Source organism: Struthio camelus, chromosome 7 (assembly GCF_040807025.1).
Source record: "Struthio camelus isolate bStrCam1 chromosome 7, bStrCam1.hap1, whole genome shotgun sequence".
Classification (NCBI taxonomy): Eukaryota; Metazoa; Chordata; class Aves; order Struthioniformes; family Struthionidae; genus Struthio; species Struthio camelus.
In genome coordinates this window covers 33,518,305-33,542,553 of record NC_090948.1, presented here as the reverse complement: position 1 = coordinate 33,542,553, position 24,249 = coordinate 33,518,305, and the positions used below count along the sequence as shown (strand labels likewise).

Below are 24,249 nucleotides of genomic sequence, written 5' to 3'. Positions count from 1 at the left end.
AGAACAACAACTGGCTTTTGAGGGAGGGAGAATCCCTTCACAAAGCTGAATGAGCTAGAAGTCACCATATTTAATTACAGAGCCTCACAGGTGGGAGCCTTTTGAACTCGCCAACTAGAGATGAAATATTGCCTTCTACTTTTGACTGGCTTAATACAGTAATACCTAAATAGCAACTGCCCCAGGGTTTAAAGAGATTGGATATAAACTCTCTGCTCTGAAATCTTTAAACATCGTTTACCGTTCCCAAGTGAAAAAAGAAGCTTCAAGCTAAGGTGGGAATACAGGATTATGAAGCAGAAAATTTGTTGATGCTGTAGTATAAACAAAAATTATCAAGAAGATGCGTTAGATTCAATTTTGAACCCGGTAAAAAGACGACAATCGGCGATCACTAGGGTGATCGCAGTAGATCTGATATATGTGCAATTTAAGCATCTGTAATGCCCAATAATAAGTGTATGCTATTCTGTTCGGCAGGGTGTGGGCCAAGGGAGGAGCGTTAAGTAGTACATAATCTTCTCACCGCTTAATTATCCTGAGAGGTCTGTGTTACAGTCTGAAACCTCTTCTTGCTTGAAACACCTTTCTACCTACAGTCCCCTTAAAATATTAAATCCTGTATTTGCCCATCGTCTTATTGGCTGAGAGATCTGCTATGCAGAGTGTTTGCCTGGAGGGCAGGAGGCCTGGGTTCTCTTCCCAAATCTGTTCTCTCTCTCTCTCTCTCTCTCTCTCTCATTTGGCCAAAAGACTTCAACTCTTCCAGCTTCTGTTTCTCCTCGCAAAGACTGACAATTATTCACTTGCAAAGGAAAAACTCCTTTTTAGAGCTCCTGTACTTGGCAAAGGGAGGCAATTACTTAGCAGTAACTTCAGTCCTACGCAGCGTTATATCTGTCGTTCTGAAAAGAGCAGGGTAAGAGGAAGACTTTGGTATGTACAGGCGGCTTTAGCTTCTGCTTATTTTTATATGATAAAGCTCCACCCAAGATCAGAGCCTGGTGCATACAAATACAGAGACAGTTTCTGCGTTGAAGATTTTACATGATAGTCAAAGGGCAGAAGAAAGGAAGTATAATTTTCTATTTTGTACATGGGAATTGAGGCAGAGATACTACACTTTGCTCACAGTCATACAGGAAGTCTGTGGCAGAGCCAAGAACTGAACTGAGATCAGTCAAAACCTCAAGCCTGGCCTGCCTCTAGGTGCTGCTGGCTTTGCCTTGCTGGTCATGTGAGCTGAACTGGCTCCCTGAGTGTTGCTTCCAGTGCTCTCTATCTCTGTGTTCCCTGTGTGAGCCTGTTTTACTTCAGAAACCTAGAAATGAAGCTGTATATAAAGTACAGATGATAGTGATGTCTGTGGAAAACCCTGCATTTAGGCCAATGTAATCAGGTCAAAATTTAAGCACAACTTACTAAAATTATGGGAAACTTTGTCTAACGCTTCCTTACATGACCTGGCATCTCTATTTTTAAACAGATCTTAAACAGATCAGATGGCAGCCTTTGAAATTATTACATCCGTTCCTATTACAGGAACAATGAGGCGTCCTTGAAAATGGTCAATTCCGTAAAAGCTAGAAGGCAAAGATTTCTGTGATGCATGTGGATAAAAAGTCAGAGATTGCGCTGATATCCTTGGATTCAGTCCAGAATTAATGAGTGATAATGGGACAGACAATAATTAAATGTCATCTGAGGCTTTTGTGTCATGGAGTAGTACCCTTTGATAGGTGTTACTGTTTTGCTGTCAGAAGAAAATAAACTAAAATACTTACTGGTTTCTTTTGGGATACTTAAAACAGCACCAGCACCGGTTCATTCCTACACCCCTGCCAATGCTGAGCCTGCAAGCCGCCCTCCGTGGGTAACAGATGACTCCTTTTCCCAGAAATTTGCACCTGGAAAAACCACCACCACTGTCACCAAGAACATCCTACCACGGGGTGCTCCAGTACCATCTCCAGCCTCAACTTCTGCTTACCCACCTCCAGTTTCAGCTTCTTCCCAAGCTCCTGCAGTAGCCCGGGGAACAATTCAGAGAGCTGAGCGTTTTCCAGCCAGCAGCCGAACTCCTCTCTGTGGACATTGTAACAGCATAATTCGGTAAGGTCATGAGGTTTTAAAGAGGGCTGAAGCAAAAAAGAAGGTATCGCAGAGAGACTGGTTATTGTACATTAATATGGAGTCCCAGAGCCTAAGACTCAGTTAAATTACCCAGCAGGGATGTCTGTTGTCTGCTTCATTAATTTAACGTTTCCAGAGCTCATTTTGCCATTGTGTGGTTCACTTTTTATCACTACAAAGTTATACATGCTAATTGTTTGTTTCACGGATGCTGTGGCAAATCACTGTTTGTTTTTTAAACAAGTTTCTGGTCCGCAAGGTAGCTCTTTGAAGGAGCTGCAGACAATTTCTTGGGGGGAGTTGTGGAAAAAGGGGGGATGGTAGAGAGAAAAGGAATGAGACGTCATTTTGGAACGGCAGCCAAATGTAATTGCTGCTTTTGTGTCTGGAGAAAGATAATGCCTACACTCTATTATCAGTGATTCATAGCATGCTTCTCCCTTCTCCTCTCCCAGTTCATTCTGCTGGACTGGTGCCCATTGTTACCCTGTGGACTGCTAACCAACTGTAATCCATGTTTAATGACAGTCTTGCTCACTAGAAGGAGCAAGTTTGGTGATGTGGAACTGCTGATTATCCCCCTATTCTGAAACAGAAAGACTCCAGTAATAAAAGAATAAAATTCTTATCACTACATGTAATTACAATTAAAAGTAAATCACCAAAAATACTTTAATGTGCCTTCCCCATATAATCAAACAGCAAGTTGCCATCTGATAGTCTGTCATGTTTTTAGAAAATGCAGCATGCAGTTCTCGCTCAGATGCAAAGAAAGCAGGAGACTTTAGGAGCTATTGTGAGGTGTGGGTGTGTGGGTTTGGAAATTTGCCTGCTCTTTCATGCTTTCAAGTAGTAGCTTTATTTTGTGCATTACAACTCTTGGGTCTTTTCCTGCTGTCTTATACTTATACACGTCTATATTTTGTGTGTCCTGTTTTAAGAACTGTGTTAAATATTTTGCAACTGGTCACAAAGACCATTGTAGCCCTGCAGATATGAAAACAAGTGATGATTTTTTCCAACAGTTGCTTTGAAAATCTAACGTATATATCTAAACAGTAATGAAATATTTTAACCAGTTCGCAAAGTGTTTTAGTAGTGATCTTGAAAAAGACCATTTCTGTTCAGGTTTCTGGATGTTATTTTAACACGCACCTTCGTGGTTCATCTGGAACGACTGCTACGTGTGTGCAGTGTCTAGCAAAATGGGCTTGTAATCAAGGACATTCAATATTTTTGTAATACAAATAAATAATTATGATTATTTACAGGGGTCCTTTCCTGGTAGCCATGGGTCGCTCTTGGCACCCAGAAGAATTCAACTGTGCGTACTGCAAGACATCCTTGGCTGATGTGTGCTTTGTGGAAGAGCAGAATAGTGTATACTGTGAGCGCTGTTATGAGCAGTTCTTCGCACCAACCTGTGCCAGATGCCACACTAAGATCATGGGGGTGAGTAAGATGACTAGTGGAATCCTTTCTCTGGTCCACTGAAATTAGGAAAAGTTTAGACTGTAAGCAGTGAATGGAGATATTTAATTATTTCCCTTTTTTTAAACAATAATTTCCCAACCTGTTGATTATTCCAGAGTGAGAAATGTATATTCTTTTATAACAGTTTTTAACTCTCTGAAATCTTGGATACTTCTGTACTTTAGGTTATAGGCAGAATATGTAATTCAATTACCATCTCTCTGAGTATAAAATAAATAACACTTTCTGGATAGTTCTTTGATGCTATCTAACACCTAAAAGTCGGTGTGTTTCTCTTATCTGTCTTTTCCTTGTCTTTGTAACAAGAGACTTGAACTGGGAGTATTTTTTTTTTTTTATACACGCCTTAAATCTAAAGCTCGGTAGAGAAGTCAGTGATCTTGGGAAGAGACCCATTCCTCTCATTGCACTTCACTATTGACTAGCAACGCAGCTGCCCAGAGAAATTCTGTTGACTTACTAAGAGTTAAGAAACTAAAATACAGAATAAATATGAAGATCTGAATTCCAGAAGGGCAGAATTAGATGTCACTTTTGTCTTAATATATTCATGCTCAGATACAAGTAAATGATGCTCGACACAGATGGTGATGAGGCTGGAGTACTGTAATTTAATTTTAGCAGCGTATTTATGCAGGCAGTTATAATGAATATATGACATGATTCTTTTAAATGGGAAAGCAAGGAGTACTAGCCTGGCTTTCACTACTTAGCCTTCACCTTTTGACATCTCTCTGAATGCTGGCATCGACAATGTAGATGCTTTCCTCTGCAATTGCCAATTAGGGATGGCAGCATCAGACATTTACAGTGAAGCTCTGGCTCCAACCAAGTCCTGTTTACTACTGCAGCAGTAGGAATAATTTTAAAGCAGAGTACTGACTTAACTTATCTAATTAATGATGGCACAAATCAGTTCTCTGTTACGGATTTTCATCAGGAAAATAGCAAAGAGGCCAGCTGCCTCTCTTTATATTAATAAGATTTCTCAATCTGGTGTTTTCTTTTTCTTTTTTTTTTTTTTTTTACTTCTTAGCTCAGTGAGGTTCTTAAATGGACACAAACCTATATTTACTGCAAACAGTAACAGAAGTAAATGAATCTCAGTGGTGATTCTATAATGAGATATATGGCAAACATAAGTGAGCCCATTTTGTCTGTTCACTAGATTGAAAGCATGGAAAGGATTTCAATCCCTTTTGTGTCAGTCAATGGAGATTAAAAAGAATGTAAAAAAGTGAGAATCAGAATCTACATATTGAATCAGAAGCAACATAAAATAGGATCCAGATCCTCAGCTGGTGTAAGTCATTGTCATTTTATTGAAATTAATAAAGCTAAACTAATTTATACCAGTTGAACATCTGGCCCTTTCCACAGAGATGCACTGTCAAACATCCTCTTGAGCACAAGTCAGAATAACACATTAGCAGGTAGCCATGCATCAGAGCTCCGTACAGCAGCTTTTGGACTTGCAGAACTTCAGTATGACAAGATAAGAACGAAGCAGCAATAGATTGCTCCACAGTGGATAGAAGAAAGAAACTGATAAAATCTAGGTACTATGTTCAAGGTATTTTTTTTTTATAAAGAAAGAATAAAAAGGAAGATTTTCATTACCTGACTGCTAGATCTGCGTCAGTTCAGGTGAACAAACAAACTTGGACGACTGTGTCTGTTACTACCTGGATACAGTAAGCTGATACTCATTGCAAAAGAAGTTGTTACACTCTCCCACTACTTCCAATTGCTCTTTCCTATTGCCTGCGCCATCCATTTCTTGGTCTGGGATAAGCTTTTGTGTGGCCACGCACACAAAAGTTTAAGGAATTGATATGGGTTAAACTATTTTGGCAAAAATAGTCCAGTTCCTTGGTTTAGTCGCATGAACACTTGTCTGGGGAGAAGGGGATCCATGTAGGGGAGGAGGAAGCAACTGGGAATGGTGGGAGGCTAAGGACAGCCCATTTTTGTGTCAGTGATTTATAGTGGTGTTGCAGTGTTTGTGAAAACATAGGGTATGGATCATCACAGGTATGTGTAAAAAACTGCCACCTGTCCAGTATCAAGCTAGAAAGCATCAGTTGGGCAGATTTGTTTTTTGTGAGATGAATGCATTCGCTGTGGCCTAGGAACAGACCCACGGACTCATTTTCACTAATCATATGAGCTAAAATCTAAGAACACAACTACTTTTTTAAATTTGCATATCAGTTTTTAAAAATTTGTTGTGAGAAGCTTAAAGAAATGAGCACCTGATCTAAGCTGCTTTAAAAACATTGGACTTGAAAATGACTTATCCCCTGCATGCATTGCTTGGTCTCAGAGGGAAAGCTACTCTTCAGAATTTACTTAAATTTAATAAATCACACTCTTGCAGTGAAGAGTTCATACTAATAGTGTCCAAACAAAGGGAAAAGAAGCTGAATCTTTGTGCGGACTCTCTCCTGCAACAGGGACTGGGCATGTTGATACAACAGCTGGCTGAACTCTGTTGTTTCATTTTGGCAAATGCGTTGTTCTAGAAGGTTGGCAGTGCTATTTCCCCTTCCTTTCAAAGGAGCCCGATTTCTGTTACGTTGCTTTCTTTTGGCGAGAGGAATATGCTGATATAAAATGAGAAGTTCAGAGCCTCTGTGCCTTGTGTTTGTTCCCTAATAGGTAGTTACAGTGCATGCGATTGCGCTGGAGATTATTGTTTGTTTGTTTGTTTGTTTTACAGGAAGTGATGCATGCCCTAAGACAGACTTGGCACACAAGTTGCTTTGTCTGTGCTGCTTGTAAGAAGCCGTTTGGGAATAGCCTCTTTCACATGGAGGATGGAGAGCCTTACTGTGAGAAAGGTATGGCAAACTGGACCTTCCTGCTCACTATTCATGTGCTTTATGTTGTATGGAAGCAGCATAAGAACAAAGCAATTGCTGAGCAAAAAAATAAAAAAAAAAAAAACAGTTATCCATCTAGCACGGTTTTTGTCTCTACTATCAGCCTGTACAAATGGTTCGTACTCTGTATTTTTCTCCACCTCATGATAGACAGGCAGAGCGAGTCTCCATATGTCCCAGAATACCTTGCGTCATTTCTCTCCTTTACCTGTAATGGTATTCATCTTTCATCTGTCTCCCTCCTTTTTTTCCCTTGTCTCCCTCGCTTCCCTGGTGGGCCCTACTTGGATCCTACTCACTAGAAATCTATATGTTCCTGGGGCAAGATCTTCTATTAGGTTCCTGATAGTGCTTTTATACAGTATGGGTGGGTTGCGGCCCATATCCTCTGTCTTCTATTAAGTTGTTTGAACTATAAGCTCTTATGCTTCTCCTTCACCTTAAAACTGACCTATACGTGAAAAGATAGCTCTGCTCAGATATGCAACAGATGGTCATACAGATTATCTGTTTTCCGAATGCTGGAACAAATACATTCCTCCTTGTAAGCTAAGAAAGGAAAAGGCCAGGTTTTCGAAAACTATGGAAAGGATAATGTGGTTTAATAAATGGAGCTAGCCATGCAAATGAGTTGGAAGACATGTTTTGGAAGCAGGATAAGGGTAAAGTGGTATTCCCTTATAAGCCTCGCCTTGTCCATTAGCTGTGCACCTGGCCTAGTTCTTTCTGGAGATGCTTTCCTTACTATGGCTGTGCAAATAAAACTTTTTAAATCAGAGTAACTCTTGCTAAAGCATTAAAAATATACAGCATGACTGACTTGGTACCTGCCCTTCAAAATTAGAGTTCTTGCCATAACCTCTAAATTATTCTCAGTAATCTCATATACCTTTTGAATTTCTGCTAATCTTTTTCAAGATGAAGTAATCGCCAATTCCAAATTGATATTCAAAGTGAAGATGTATTACCTAGACAGTATGGTATTCCTATAATGTTCTTTCTTAATGCAGAAAAAGTATAGTGTTTCAGCTTTAAAATAGAGAACATAACTTAAGTCTCCATGACTGGGTTTATGCTTCTACACCACCCTTAAGGTCACAGTCAGTGGCCATTAGACTTTATTCTGTATAACCGTATTTGTCCTTTGTAGCTTACAGATACATTAAAGCTAACGTAAAACTGCTATGAGAAAGACAGCTTTTGAATTTCCTGAATTTTGTATGTTTGTGTTCTATACTTGCAACTGTAGTGCTGTACCGTTGTGGGGTTTTGCACTGAATCTGTATTTGAATAAGCAAAAAAAAGAAGAGGCAGCTCTAAAATTTCATTATGGGAGAGTTTCAGTGAATGCAGTAAAAGTTCTGAGCGGCAATAACCCAAAAAATCATCCTCTAGAAACTTTGTTTCTCTTGGATGTAATGTGATTATGTTAAGAGTTTGTTCTAAGTTTGCTTTTTGTTTTATTTTAGATTATATTGCTTTGTTCAGCACAAAATGCCATGGCTGTGATTTTCCTGTTGAAGCTGGAGATAAATTCATCGAAGCCCTTGGACACACTTGGCATGATACCTGCTTCATTTGTGCTGTAGGTTCTATAGTAAAATCTATCTCGTTTCTTTATATTCTTATCGTTCATTATGAAGCAACATCGGAAGAACTGGAAGAGGGGGGAATGACTAACATACACCTAAGGATGCAGAGGGATTTAATTTCATTTTTTAATTGTGGATGGAGAGGGATGGGAGTTGTTTATCCTCTCCTCTCCCTAAACTTTTACTTGAATTATTAAATTTGACCGTCGTGAGTGAGTGCTTTTTAATATAAGACACAGTTTTAGAGAGAGTCTGTATATACAGGAATAAGTAGCACTGTTTGTTGTTCTTTCCACTGTTACTGAATGAAGATAAATCAGAATTTAAAATAAATTAATGCCACACTGAACAGTATAGCCATAATCTTGCTTACAAAGCTGCAAAGTTTGCATTTCCGTTCAGAATGCTTGTTGAAACTTGTAAAAAGGAATGTGTTTAGATAGAATGAATAGTAATTAGCATAGATTTGGTCCAACTCATCAATCCGTGGTGTGTGTACAGCTATAGAGCCATATACCCACACTCTGCACACAAAGTAGTAAGATCCATATGATAAACAGTACTTTCCATATGGTCCTAATATAGCCGTGCTACTCCCCAGCCCATTATTCCTAAGATAATTAATAATATGTAAAATCTTTAATTAGGTAAAAATAATTTCTTGGCCACACCAGAAATGACAGTGGCCGTTTCTAACGTTTGTGGAACCCCAACTCTAAAATTTGCATTGAAAAGTAAAAGTGTAGAAATACTTAAAATATCTAGAGCTAAACTAAGTGGCTACCACTCTTTCAAGGACACGTGGAAGTGAGTGACACAATGCTGTTGTCCTTATTTGAAAATGGAAGCATCTTTGAAGATGTAACACAGAAAGGAACACCAAGGCAGCCAATTCCATACACAAACAGCTGTTAGTCACTTGTAAAAGACACTTTCTCTGAATGCTTCCTATTCTTTTTTCACTTGTTCATTTAATTTAACTATTTTAATTAGCAACCCAGGTTTCTACAGAGGTGAGATCTCTTTGTTTTGTTAATACAGTTCTCACAGCTGTGTTAACAGCAGGTCACTTCAATTCTTTCAATGGGATAAAAGTCAAATGAAAATACACACATGATTATTCATTTCTCATACGCTTATTCTCATATCCAGTCACATGGTTTTCCTTTCACTTGCAATAGCACGTTGCTGATGTTATCACTCCCTGGTCTTGAGCCTGCTGTAAGCATAAGGTCAAAGTTTATTCTTGTATCTAGATTCTGATACACTGACTACCTTAAGCAGTTCTAGTAAACTCTGACCTTGCAAGCGGTGGTATACCACTCAGTGTTGGATATAGGTATAATTCCTGGACAGCATAAGCTGACCTAATTCTGGGTTGCCCTGCCCTTGGCCATTCATTCCCACGTGCTTTGCTGTGTCAACACTGGTGCTTTCGCAGCCAGGCAGAGAACTCTGCAGGTTGAAGAATAACCTGGTGAGAAAAAGTAATTCGTTTTCAGTGATAGCTTTCTGAATGACTCATGCACACTAGTATCAGCAGTATCAGGGCAAAGAAGTGAGGGGAACTGAGTTTCTAATGGTACCATGGCAGAGGGGTACCTCTGGGACCTTGGCCCCTAACCAGAGCTGCTGGAAAATCATACATTTAGAGTATCAGAATGTAGATCTGTGTGCCACTATCCCTTGACAGTCTACATAGGCACTGCTGGGACATGCTGAAGCTGCCTTCTGGCTTGCGTGGCAGAAAAATACAGAGCAGAGGGTTGATGCCAACCAAGGCCTAACCTCAGCACAGAGTTGGGAAAACTACCAGAGCATGCACTTTGATCCAGGAAGCCAGGCACTTCTGGATTCTGTTGTGCAGACTTAACCAAAAAAATGCGTGGGCTGAAAAGAAACGCAGTTGACATTGATAATCACATCTTTTTTTAAATCTTATTTTCTTTTTATTGTGATTCCTGATTGCATTTATTATTATTCTAGGTATGCCATGTGAATTTGGAAGGCCAACCATTTTACTCCAAGAAGGATAAGCCACTGTGCAAGAAGCATGCCCATGCCATCAACATCTAAAGGAAGAGCTGGAAGCCAGTTTTGCTGGGGAAAAATATATGACTAAGTGGGCAATTATGAAATGGATAACTATGGCTAGTATTTCTCTGGGTAAAAGCTAGGAAGCTGATACTTCTGAAGTTTAATTTTAACCTCTTTCATATATGCAGAACATGCTTTGGTATGGTTCATTCAAAAACTACTGAATGAACAATCAAAACAAATGAACTATTTATTTGAAAATAGATTTAGTGCAACAGCTGGGGGAAAATACTGAAATTTCCTAAAAACTATAACATAAAAAGTAAGACACAGTTTCAAATGAACTACCCAGAACAGCTTTACTGCTTAGACCACACACTAGTGTCCAAGAATAACTGGAAAAGTCCTTTTGTAATAAGTCATTTTCTTTTGTAACAAGAATGAGTAAGTGCCACGTGTACAATAATCTGTAGAACCAAAGGCAATAGCTTTCAAAGGGAAATAGATTAGGATTCCCTCATTGAAAAGTGAGGGCTATTGCATTATATCATGAAAAGAAATTGAAAAGTGAGGGCTATTCCATTATGTCGTGATGCTACCTCATAGCATCAAACATTTTAGAATCTTTCCAAACAAGAAGTTTGCCTTGAATCCATATGCAGCTGGGAAGCTTATGAGACAATGGGTAACTTAGTTTAAGATTAAAGGGGAAACAAAATTATCTCCATCCACAACCCAGTAAGACTGAGAAAAGCATTTTGGGTTTACCTTGTTTGGGTTTACCTTACTTGGCTTATATGTGAACGGTAGATTACCTCACTTCCAGATCATAATGGAAGAGGGCAACTGGCTTTCTCCAGCGTGCTCTTAAATTGAATGGAATGGGGGTGGCTGGGAAGGAACTGTCTTTTAATTCAAACCTGGTTTGCCTTTCCTCTTGGGAAACAAAATTCTCAAAGTTGCTTAGGTGTCTAATTTCCATTTATTTCAGTGAGAGATAGGAATCTACATCTTGAGCTTCACATTAATTAACACTGAAGACACACCTCCACTGAGCACAGCTTGGAAGTGGGAGATAGCTTGCCAAAAGTTCCCTACTCTATCCCCACGTATCCCCATTTTCATTTTTCCTGTAGTGAATGAACATTGATAAAAATTCACAAGGCAGCACAACGGCACAGGTACGTGTTCCTTATTACTTTGATTAATTTAAATGCAACTCATTCTGATTGTGTTGTGTTTGCCACTGTAAGACAGTAGATAGGCTCTGACACTTAGGATGACCATACAGTCATCTTTTCTAATATTTTTAAAACACCTTTCAAGTTGTTCAAACAGTTACTTATAAAACTTTTTTTTTTTTTGCAAAAGACAGCAATATTTGTAGTATTGATAATTTTTAATTATCAATTATTCTCGTAGGACAGACAGCAGTTCTACTGAACAGAAAATAGCATTAAAATTGAAAGTTTGATGACTATTCAAGTTTTATTAATTTAAGTGAGAATTATGATTCTGTATTGATAGCTTACAGTACTGACAGTTTAAAGTTAATATTTATTGGGCTTCAGCTACCCGAGGATGCATTCCACAGTACCCATTCTGGTACCATCTGCATCCTATTGTACCTTGTAGTTTTGAATTACAATGAGTGACTTAGAATTCTCTTCATTCCTGTAACGTGTAATACCCTTTTAAAGAAAGTTGCTATGTCTTTTAGGGATGAAGAGCTGGTAGGGGAAGGAAATAAAGGAAGTCTGGGGTTCTAATGTGTCAGCTGAAACTTATCTGCAGGCAGTCCACATCTTGGAAAAAAAAAAAAACAACCTAAAACGGCTTGTGGCAGTTTTGAGATGTGTGACCTGTATTTGTTCTGTAGGTACATTAGTTCTCCCTGATCCTAGCAGTAATCTGACCCCAGTGTTACCGGGTCAGATTTTTATATGCATGAATTATTCTTAAAAAGTACATTATGTACACAGTCTTTTTTTTCTATAGTAAACAACTTCTCTGTTTTTAGTTAGTGCTGGACTGGGGTAAATATGGTTCCATTAATTACATAATCCAAAGATCTGGCTCATAGTATTCTCCAGTGGAGTAAATTGTAATCATGGAAGTTAAATCATTTTTCACTCATATTAGACTGCATTAAGTAGCTTTTTGTAAGAGTGAGGTGATTCTGTATTTCCTTTTATTTTTTGAATGTCATTCAACAAAAGCTGGTGTTTATTACTCTCTATCACTTAGAGATAGAATCAGTAAAATCATACTATATACTAAGCCTGCACTGAAGATGCTCTTCTAGGCAGTTTCTGTGTTACCCACTGACTAGGGCTAATCTCTTACCATATGCCAGCATCACAGATTCTCAAAACAGGCGTCAGGCTCCTTTGGGAGGATACAAAATGCTAGGGCGTGTGATGCCTCAGGAGAATTTCATCAGGTCTTTTGCCTCTAGTCTATATGTATGCATCTGTGTCTGTCTCTCCCTCTCCACCTTCCCCTCTGCAAAGACCCTGAAAGTGTGCTCTTCGCTGGCTGTGTGAGGAATGTTACCTTTGAGGAGACGGTCAGAGAAGGCGGCAGCAGGGCTGGGGCTGGATGCAAGTGGGAAGAGAACTGGCAGCCAGAAGGCAGGGCTCTGGGGCCTCTGGTCAAGCACAGAAAGAGGAGCGTTGAGGAGGCAGGGGAAGCCCTTACTGAAGCTGGGGTTGGAGGAGGGGGAATGGCTAGATGAGGCCAGTTTCACTAACTCTTGAGATGTTAGATACTAGGCGGGAGGGGGGAATAGCCAGGGTGACTGGTTATGTTCAGGGAAGGGGCTTGGAGCCCTTTGGAAATTAGGGTGCAGGGAGCTCACAGTAGACCAGAAGTACAGTATGAATGCATATATATGGGATGAGCAGGGAAGATACAAGACCCCATCCAGCATGTTCGAAGCCTGCACGGCAGAGGGGTGAACGGAATAGTTATAGACATAGCTGAACTAGCTTGCAGAGTGGCAACAATGAAAATGCAGTGGCACAGACTTTGGTGGGAGCCCTGCTAATTTGTGAGGGTCCTGAAAATTTCCTTGGGCAGCTAACCTGCACTGTAACGCATGCCCTGACTCCAGCTGGTGTCTGAGCCAGTGAGATTGAAGCTAGTTTACATATCACTATATGAGGTATAGTGATATCTCTGAATGAAGAACAGAGATACCCTGAGAAATATCATGTAATAAATTTCCTGTTTTGACTTGTGCTGCTTCATGATGTGGTCCAAAAATTGGGAATCCGCTTACCCACCTTTGATATCTATATTAAGATACAATTTTTGCACATATCTGAACCAGAAATTTGTGGATAATAATAGTATTTTAACTCTCATATGGGTAGGATACCATGTAACTGCTGATACTCTTCTGCCAGCTGTCCTATATGTGATATGGGGGTGGGAAAGATGCGCGCGCACACACACACACATATATTTTATATAAAATTAAAAATAGGCCCGCATTTCAACTATCACTGAACACAAATGCTGTTCAAACATAGCGTTTGCTAGATGAATGATGTGTGCTTGTTTATGTTTTCTGTCTTGTAACAGATGCCTGGGTTAAGTCATAAGTTCCTCTAAATACTTTTTTTCATTATAATTCACATGGGGCTTTACGTAATAAAACAAAGATACTGTACCTCTGAATGATCAAATAAAAGGACCTATCTTTTATCTAATTAAAAAGTGATCAATATCTTTTCAGTCAAAGGCTTCAAAAATCATCTTAATGCTTTTTTCTTTTTGTTTTTTGTTTTGTTTTGTTTTTCAGAACAGGGTGAATTAAACGTCTCCAAAGATGACTTTGCTTTTATTATCTGAAAAAACAACTGATCTGACTACTTTTTGGAAGTTAGTTTTTAATCTGTTGGATTCACGCATTACACATTTCTAAAATCAATTCAAAACATGGACAGTTATTTTACTTTGGTCCTTCAGTGGTCAGTAATTTGGGTGAAATGTTTTGTTAAAGATTATTTGTATTTATACTTAATAATGTGAACGTCCACAGCACTAAACACACTTACTAGTGTCTAATGCTGGGCACGCTAATGTTTATTTGCAATACTTGTCTCCTGGTAGCAAATATTAATTTGTTTAGTATTTATAAACATCAGAATTCTAAACTGAGTGATTTGTTGCCTGCAGTGATCATACTAGAAGTCTAGGTTTTATAATATATTGAAATGTTGACCTGATGCCACAAGTGCCCTTGCTTTTAGATATATATATATATATTTTTAAGTTTCTAGTTGTTTCAGAAACAAGAGTGTAGTGTGGTTTATGAGGTGTGAGTAACTGTACCTTGCATGGGTTATCTGTGCCAACACAAATAAAACAGTCTAGTTATAAAAGGAACGTGCAAATACATTTAGAACTTTATGATTTGGGCATATTTATTAATACGGCATGTGAACAGATGACAGCTTTCAGCCATGTAGTACTGATAAGAAAGCCTACACAAGCTTGTATTCTCTACTTCAGACCTTAAAATAAAAAGCTTTGGTTTCAACTTTTCCTCATTGTATATCAGTCTTGAATGTTTTATTAACCATTATTGTGCTGTTTTAAACAAACATTAGCACTCTTAAAAGACGTAGCGTACTAATAGTACAAGTTGTAACTTAGCAAGACTTGTAAATTCACAGACCTTATTGTGTCAACAAATACTGCTTAAAGTAACTTTATAAGGAAAGGGTAAGTTCTGTCTTAGGTTACACAGATGCATCCGAGAACAAAGTTCGATTGCCTAACTCAGGTGGGTGTTCTTTCTGTTGCTTAGCAGAAGTGACTTTAAAAAACGCACAAAAAGTTCTAAACGTTCTCACTGAACTCTAGTGCCAAGAAATACTTCCAAATGAAAGTAAATCTTCATAGAACAGGATAGCTTATTAAAACAGCCATTTTGTACGTTCCTAATTCACACCCCTCGGGAATGCAGTTATGTTTAAAGATATAACTGATGATATTAAACCTAATTAAGAAGTTAGGTAGTAAGCGGACAGAATTGGCTTTAGATGGCATTGCGAAGTACAGCATGAGGAAGTGCAATTTTGTGCACTTTGATTTTATTTTACAGCCCTAATTTCTGTTTATAGTGTGCATAAGGAAAAATGCAATTCAAAAGAATGAGCAGAACATACACAATTTATTGTCAGCTCTGAGGTGCTGTTTTTAGATTGCCTGTTCTGACCTTTAACCATTGCAGCAGACAATGCTTCCTAAACTGTGCACCATCATCTTTCAAGTTAGTCTAGCTCCTGGAAGTGGAAGCAGTACAGTCATGAGCGCAGCACTGTGCCAGTTAAACAGGGGGCAAGAAGCGAACAGCGAAGTTTGCTAGAGAAGGACATGGTGCAAAATAGCTTGGCAAGTGCTGCACTAAAAGATTCAGAATAGAAGAGTGATTATGATTTGCTCTGAAGAAAATCAGTGATTTCAAAACTCTAGGTTTTGGCATTGTTCCCCCCAATCATGAATCTTAAATTCAGTCAGTTTCTGTTGATTAAGAAAGGAATGTGTGAATAAGATTGCTGAAATCATTATTGAATACACAATGAAATGCTTTGTTCTCCTGGCCAAATCAGAGAGGTATGGATGAGATTCAGATTATATTCAGGCATAAATTCTGTGTTGTATGCTTATAAAACATGCCCTTAAGTGTTCCAAAATAGTCCTCCTCCTCCTCCTCTCAGAAAGATTATAGCAAGGGAAAACAGTAACAAATGGGCTGCACTGTACAGGTGTGTCAGTAAGCTGAGAATGAATCCACTGTGTTTTTTCTTAGTCAAAACAGAAAAGACAAACTGGGGTTATAATTTCAAAGTTGTACAGAGACATGTTATAGTGGTGGACATTAGCTATTCCCACTATAGCAGGAGCTTCCTGCTCTGGGGTCCTAAAGGTGCTAGAAGTGAGGTTCTGTCACAATTTGCTGCTGATCTTGTCTTGCCCTGCACATCCCTCCAGACAGTCTGTTTCACCCCACCAACAGTAACTCAGTAGAGAGGGAGGCACAGTCTCAACGACTGCAGCTGATCCACCTCTATCCTGCCCCTGTGGAAGGCAGAAGCTTCTACAGAGTTCCTGCTGGCCTTCAAATGTGGTCTTGTGGTGGTGATACTGTACTGTTCAGTATAAATAAGTAGAGTATACTGCTGTATGCCTCTGCATTTTAGGCATTGACTGCATGTCCAATGGCATGCAAAGACTTAAGGCCAGTAGCATATGTATTCTGAGCCTGGAGTCACAGAATGCAGCTCAAGCTCATCCTGCCTCGATGTGAAATTTCACATCGAGGAGGATTTGATCTGGAAGTGACAAACCACCCTGGAAAAAAATGGCTGCTTCCTGGCTTTTTATGAATTACATGAGCCCCTGAAAACCAGTGCCTCTGTGAAATACAGGTGTTTCTGTGAAATCAGGGAGCAAAGTCGTATACAATAGATCCATTGCTAAACCATCCCTATTCCCTTGGAGTCTTCCATGTGCTTATCAGTCACTATTGTGCTGAAATGCCCATTAATTTATACAGCACCTATGGCCAACAAGAACTTCAGAGTCCTCATGTCTGAGTCATGAGATTGTTCCGGGTAATAAGGACAAACAGAATGAAACTGCTTCATGAAAAGCTAAACTTTTGAACAAAACACATTTTTCCTTTGAAAATTTCCAGATTTTAGCTGTTATGTAATAATCAAACATGCATTATAGTATCACTAATAATTCTTCCTCTACCACAAAAGTATTTTATTTATTTTTTTTACTTTTAAAATTCAGATTTTCATTAATGATAAAGATGTTACGGAAATACTTCTGCTTCCACTTAGTTTTAGTATGTGTGGTGTTGCTGAAAAAGTTGAGGGTTTTCTGAAACTGAACTAGCAATTTATTTTTCTTTTAATTTGGTGAAAAAGATAAAAATGCAGCTTTGAATTGAACAAAGGTGATGGTCCTTCCAAAGATGCACGGGGGATGAATGCTCCTTGCTTCAAGAAGGCTAGGAAACGTGCTGTTCTTCTGGAATGATTTATTCTCACAGTGTATTAAAGGGAGTGTTCTGGATTTTTAGGAAGCTAATAAATGGCTATATCCACAGTCTCAAAAGATCTTATTTCAGAAGAAAAGAGAGAATGAGTTACAGGACTTCAATTATTTTAAGATTTAACCATATGTAGACTAGAAAATAATGCTGGGATCAAGGTTTACCATGGTTTAAAGAAAAGGATATGCAAGCATACATATATGTATGTATGGAACATATATGTGGATTGAAACAGGAAATTATACTCGGAATTGAGGCTTTGATTCCCTTTAAGTGGATGCAGCTTACACCTGCAGTATTTGAGTCTAAACTGTTGAAGTCATATAGTGCATTTACTATGCATGGCATAATAATACTGTATTAAACTGAGTGCACTCAGAGACTGAGTTTGTTATTAGTTAGATATTTGTGCTTTATGAGATGATGCCTTCTATGGATTTTTGATACCATAGGAGATGTGAGAGCAGAAAGGGCACATTTTCAAAAATTTGGCTCCATATAAAAAAGTATGACTTTAGGAATAAAATGTTATTTGTGCATTATAAACACAGACCAAATACATCATTTCACAACCAAAGCATTTCATTCTGCAAGGCAGTATTTTATTTGGGCTGTAAACTTCCTCAAAGAGTAGGAGGCACAGTCTGGAAGAACTTATTCAGGGGAAATTCCTGCTGTTTTCAAAGAAAATTTGTAATGGATGAGCCTTGCAAGGATCAAGCTCATAGAAAAAGCAGTGTAATCAGCTAGGAAGCTGATCTTGGGGCTGAAAGTCAGAATCTCTTCTCTAGTTGTAATCTTGGCTCAACCTTCATTGCTTAGCCTTAAATTGCTTAGTTTTGTTTTGCTTATTTTCCAATCTGTAAAATGGGAATAATACAACTTACTTTCCAAGCCAATAAAAAGGTTAATAACTGAATAACTGAAATTACTTTATTCTTTTAAAGTCTATTTTAGCAACTGAAAGAATGAAAGAATGAAGAAACTGAAAGAACTTTATTTGAAAGAGCAAGCATTAGTATACTACAAAGGTATAAATGCTACAATATAACACATAAAAGAGGATTTTCAGAATAAGAATTTGTTCTGAATAAAAACATGAGTTATTTCTAAAGGGATCTGGAATTTAATAACAAATGAAAACTTCCATTTAATTTTAAGTGAACAGATGAAATAACAGTTTTTAAATTAAAAAAAAGAAATCATTTTCTTTTACTTGCCTCACAGCACACTAGTCAGTTTTTTTCTGCAGCATCTAGTGCCACTGGCAGGCCTCCATAAACTTGGATTTTTCCCTGACCTATTTTCTTTTTCTTCCTGGAAATTTTTCTCTGCACTGATTTTGAGGACATTATAAATTTGCCTATGGTTTCTGCACAGGTGGAAGCCTGATCACAGATACTGTTCTTAGCATGCTTGCAAGCTGTATAACAATGTGTGGTAAGAAGCAAAATTATGTCTGTGTAGCTATTCTGAGTGTATCTAGTCTGCTGCATCCTGGAAACGTCTGATTACTGGGGAGGTACAATATAGCTGATGCTTACTGGAAGTTTCTGCTTTATTACATGCATGCTACACAGCACCTTTGCTTCATTGCATGTTCTTCTGGCCAAAAAATTCTTGCCAGAAATGTGATAGTCTGGCCAGAGAAGTTCAGGTTCTAGCTATCACATCACATTCAGCATACCTTAATCTAAACTGCGTTGTGATAGAGTAACGACAGAGCACACTCAGCCTCAGAGTCTGTATTTCCAGTGCCAGCTGTTGCAGCAAAAGGAAAACGGGGCTATATTTTAAGTGGATGATGGCTTTTTGCCTTTTGTATTAATGTAGACCAGTTTCTGGAATAGAAGCTTCTCTGAGTTGGCTTTGTTCTGCTACTTTGTCATGACACCAACTAGACTGAATTCACATTTGCAAAGATTTTAGTTCATTTGGCAGATTTAATTTGTGCTGATGTGAAAGGACTCCACGTTTACCCCACGTCACTTAGCTTTGTGTTACACATCTTCTAATGGGTCGGAAACATTCTGACCATGGAAACATTCTGAAACATTACACCTGCGCACAGGACCATGGACTTTCAGGTTAGGAAGCATCCTGAGTGATTAAATTCTTAGTAGCAAATACTACACGTACTATCCACCTTTTATAGACTTACATGGTTGGTGGCTATTGGAGACTTCATCGACTTTCTGAACAGTCATAAAAGCTGCTCTTTGTTCAGAAGCTCTCTACAAAGAAAGAGGTCAGTGTAATTAAAAACGTAGGTATTAGTGTCTGGGGACAGTGTATATCATTAGGGTGCAGATTTGCACTATTCAGTACAACCTCAAAACAGTTTTTGCTCCACCAAAATGTAAGAGAATGCGTTAACAGAGAGATGCTGAGCTGTTACTGCTCCTTTCTAACCCTGGGTAAGAATCCTCTTCCCCCTCCAGCTTAGGAACTATACTAGCGCAGAAAGGTATACATTTCATCTCTGTGTACCAGCCTCAGAGAATCTGGCCACAAACACTTAAGCTCACTTTACTTATTCCCTTAAAGAGCAGTGACAAAACCTCCTGCTTTCTCTCATTTTATAATGTAAAAAGCAAATGAATAGAACAATCTTTAAATCAAAGGATAGTTAAGTAAACATTTATTTTAGACATCTCACTATTAAACTCCAACTACTTTAAAGTAAACAACTGCTGTCAAAGAGGGCATGTGTGAAAAATAGTAAAATGAAATATACTTGTGGGAGTGTGAAAACGCAAAGAGAAAGTAGCTTGAAGTATTACAGTTAACCAGCCAGTTTAGCCTTCCTTTATTCATCGCAGGATAATTCATTGTAAATGAATTAATGGCGAAAGGTTCAGTAATAGGCCTTGGTACGGAAATAGGAGCAGTGTATCAGGATATCCTTTTTCCGCACCAGAGTACCAATACTTTCAATTTTATATACAACGGAAGTAATTAATTGTAACAGAAAGAAGCACAGCTGTGTTTCCTGATGGTCACACATGCAAGTGCTACTATTGTTTAACATTTTGAGTATGTACAATGAAAACTCTTCAATTGCATTGAATGTTTTATATTTGGGGGATTTAATTTCCATTAGTAGCTTTTGAATTTGTAATGGAATTTTAATATGCTATTATCTTAGATTCAGTCCTGCATCTCTTAACAGGCAATTTTTTGCTGATGTCAGTGGGAGTTTAGACTGAATTACATACAGTTGCCAAATCTGGAGAGTTGCAGATACAGGGTGTCTCTTTAAAAGCAAGGGAAGTTACAGACTATTTGTCAGGATTTGCCCTTTTTTTTGGCATGTGTTTTTTTTAACTTGCTCCAATTCCAGTTCCAATATACATTCAAGTATCTTCAAGACCAAGGGAGAAAAGCTGTATTTCTATGCTTTTAACTTCATCACATGTTTTCAGACATACTAGCTGACTGCTGTGTCTGAAATATAAGCATGATCTCCTTTTTTTTTTTAATTAATTTAGTAGACCTATATTATTTTGCTTGTGCTAAGATAGGAAAAAAGAGAAGGAGAGTCAAGAGTATTTTGCTGCATTTATTCTTATTTAACAGTGTTGCATTTGTGGTTAAGGATGTGTTCGCAATGAGAAAAAAATTTAGAGCTTGATTGGTTAAAAACTATTTGGTTCATTTGTATAGGATTCAGATCTGTTTCTAACAAGACTGGAAGAACATTGCATTTTCTGTCTTGTATATATCCATCTTTGTAAATCTCGACACTACCCACCATAGCTGCTAGCAAAACATCTGCCTGAATCCCTCTCTTCTAAGGACACAGCTATCAAGACAGACCATTCTATGCTGAAAATAGTTCTGCTTGTTTAACAGTAGGACTAAAAACCAATTTCTTTTTTCAGCATCGGTTCAACTTCTGCTGCTGAAAAGGAGAGTCATCCAGAAGTGAATTTTCTGGTATAAAGGCTTGAAGGGGTTGAAGACCTCAGCATCAATAAATGAAATGTTAACACGATGGGCTTCTGGATCCAAGAATTACTCAAACTTGTAAAAGAAACGAACAAATACCTCTTATTATAAGAGTTGGAGGAACAGATAAATTTATCTTAGTGTAGTACAAATATTCTCAGGGAAAGCTAATAATTAAAACTTCTTTGTCGATCTTCTGCAGTGCAGAGTGATAGTTAACTAGGAATATCACCTTTAAAATCAGCACTAGAGTCTAAATACTTAATCTTCTCAGAGCAAATGAAGACCTTATGGTTTTTGTTTGCATGCATCTAGGGAAAAACATATTACTAATTCTCTGAACTCCAAACAAATCGACGTGAGAGAAGCACCCAAGTAAACTCTCTGTCCATAGTATTTTCTTCTTTTCTGTGTAAGACTTTTAATGTTTTTACTAACCAATATTAGATTAAAAAAAAAATTATTTGAAGTGCTTTTTGAATTTACAAGGATGGCTGTTTTGGGGTTTGTTATGGCTTGGTGAAAAGCTGGAATATGCTTTTTGTACCTAGAAGTCCATAAAACCAGAAACAAACACCTCAGCTAGGCACAGAAAGAAGAAACAGGGAAAGCAACAGGAAATTTGGTTCTTGACTGGCAAAACGTTTCCTAGAGTACTTGTGAAATCAGGGAAAGCGTTCCCATTACTACAGTCCTTTGAAAGATGCAATCGAGTTCCCTACAATGCCGCTCAGTAAGAATTCAGCTCCCATCCTGCACCAGCTGCCTAAGGTAATGACAAATGGAGCTGTTACGTCCTTCCTCCTCACTGTCCGCTTGAACAAGGCTGAGAAGAATCTGTCTGCAGAAACCATGAAGTAACCCCAAAATGCACCAAGTATTTAAGCTGTGGGAACAGTTTCCTGTTTCCTCCTGCCTGTTCTGCACATTGGAGTCTCCTACGCTGTTTTCCAGTTCTGTACCATGCTCAGTTCCACATCGCACTTGTTGGACTGAAGACTGGCCAGGGCTTGCAATGCTAATGAATTAATGCTTTTTTGCCTTTTTACTATCAGTGCTTCAACAGCAGAAGTTTTTTAAAAACACCTTTCCTCACAGATTTGAAACTGGCTTATTGAATTCATTATGCTTACATTTAACACATTTAATAAAATCTGTGCCATTCCTAAGTAACAGACAGCTGAATGGATTTATAATCAAAAGAACGTGCTTTCAAGTAAAATAATTCTGAAAAAAAGACTAAGCCAAATTCACATCATGTTAAGTGAAAAAATTATGTCCCTGGCTGAAGGGCAATAGTCTTTTAATATTTAACATGGAATATTTATTTTAGTAACAGTACCAGAAAAGCACTCATCTAATTGCAAATATATTTTCAAAAATATATTTGGCTTATACACTGTACTGTGGATTTTAGACATATGAATTCCAGAGACTGAAAGGAAGAAGGATATACCAAGATGAAAGCCCTATCACATGGATGACCTTCTCCCTATACATACCTCTTTGTTCTTAAAGAGCTTTTGATATTTAAGACTTGCATGTCCCAAGTGATTCCAAGACCTAATAAGAAATTCCTGGAGAGGAAATGACAAAGAAAGCAGCTGGAAGACTATCCAATTCATGACTTATTTAATTTCTTTTTAATACAGCTCTCTTCATCATGACAGTCAGTCTTGAACTACCACTCCTATATTTCTCGCTAGCCTTCCACATCCCTTCCTGTCCAAGTGTTGAATGAACATATGTTTATCTTCAGACTTTACTTCAGTGTCTTTGAGTGCTTCTCTACTTACAAAATAAGTACCTCATGTTACCAAAAACCGACGCGTCCAAGTTTTTGCAGATTTGACCAATCTTGACCAAGTGAATTGTCTGTTACTGATAACAAGCTTGCTGAGACCCTTTGTGTCTTTCTGACCACCTATCAGCTGAAGTGCTCATCTTCTGGTTTAAACAGATATCTCTACCTACCCCATAAAATAAAACAAAATAAGGTTTGATTCTTCATGTTTTACTTGACAAAAATCTTAGGTTAAATTTTCGCAGTTCGATTCATTAGGGGGTGTACAATTGGGTTCTTCAGGCACTATATAAAGAAAAACACTTCCATCACGTCCAGCATCACACGTTATGGCTGGGCTGCTCAGCAGTCCCCCTCTCACACACACACCACTGTATGATCGTAAAAAAGGAATTTTATTCTGCCCACATTGCTCTTATACTTTTGTTGTAAATCGTATGTTTCAAAAAATACTTTACACCTGTATGAATTTGAAACCACATCCTAAGCAACATTATTTCCGGCCTGACTATTGCTTGAGGCATCTTAAGTACGAGTGCCTTAAAAAGTACTAGTTGAGAAGGCAGTTCCTGTGACTTACTAATTTACTCATCAAGAACTGGATGAAACAATCGATCCATTTCACACGAGGAATCAGACAAATTTCAAGGTTAGTGGCTTTTGCTAAATTCAGGCATACTGGATTTAAATCAATACCCAACATCTGAAAAGCACGGGATTGTATTACCACATAGATTATTATTTAAAGAGATGCTAGCTCTAGCAGTTTTAGCTCTGGTTGGGAGCTCACATGCATGTCGCATTCTTCTTCCATATTGAGTGTCTATTCTGTTGCTATAATCTGATAGCAGACAGAGTGGAGGAACAGCAGACTCATATTTTCCTTTGAAATTATAAACATAAGCATACAAGTTCTGTATTGCTTGGCATGAAAGCTGTGATTTTGTCTTTCTTGCAGACTGTCTTTGTTTTGGACACTGACAAATTTTTCTGGATGAGGGTCATCGGAAAATTTTTTTCTAGAAGTTTAGTAAGACAAGACCTGTATTTTTAAATGCCTAAGACTGTAGTATCTGGCCGCCTGCACCTTACGAGGTGTGCCTTTACTTGGTTGCATTTTAAAGGAGCCTGCAAAGTTGACAGGTTTGAAATTATACTTCCTCTTTTGTTTTGCTATATGGGATAGTATGCAGGCTAAGCGCTTGCCTAGCAATCCATGAGTCTAATGCATATGAACTGTTCTTGCAGAGCCAGTGCTCTCATTTTACATCC

General features: G+C 38.3%; 1 protein-coding gene and 1 long non-coding RNA gene across 15 annotated transcripts in view; one reads left to right on the top strand and one right to left on the bottom strand.

The window, feature by feature from the left end:
- The window catches only part of LDB3 (LIM domain binding 3), a 132,076-nt gene extending 117,381 nt beyond the window's left edge, over nucleotides 1-14,695 (top strand). For all 13 annotated transcript variants that reach the window (XM_068950680.1, XM_068950692.1, XM_068950689.1 and 10 more), the window contains 5 exons: nucleotides 1,812-2,112; nucleotides 3,405-3,585; nucleotides 6,350-6,470; nucleotides 7,982-8,097; nucleotides 10,091-14,695. In XM_068950680.1, the coding sequence (XP_068806781.1) occupies nucleotides 1,812-2,112; nucleotides 3,405-3,585; nucleotides 6,350-6,470; nucleotides 7,982-8,097; nucleotides 10,091-10,180 (809 nt within the window). In that variant the 3' untranslated portion in view covers nucleotides 10,181-14,695. The remainder of the gene's footprint in view (nucleotides 1-1,811; nucleotides 2,113-3,404; nucleotides 3,586-6,349; nucleotides 6,471-7,981; nucleotides 8,098-10,090) is intronic.
- The window catches only part of LOC104151248 (uncharacterized), a 31,792-nt gene that overhangs the window by 6,194 nt on the left and 1,349 nt on the right, over nucleotides 1-24,249 (bottom strand). For both annotated transcript variants that reach the window (XR_011142243.1, XR_011142242.1), the window contains exons 2-4: nucleotides 19,384-19,456; nucleotides 1,995-2,085; nucleotides 1,785-1,907 (exon numbers count right to left, since the gene is read on the bottom strand). This is a non-coding gene — a long non-coding RNA (uncharacterized lncRNA). The remainder of the gene's footprint in view (nucleotides 1-1,784; nucleotides 1,908-1,994; nucleotides 2,086-19,383; nucleotides 19,457-24,249) is intronic.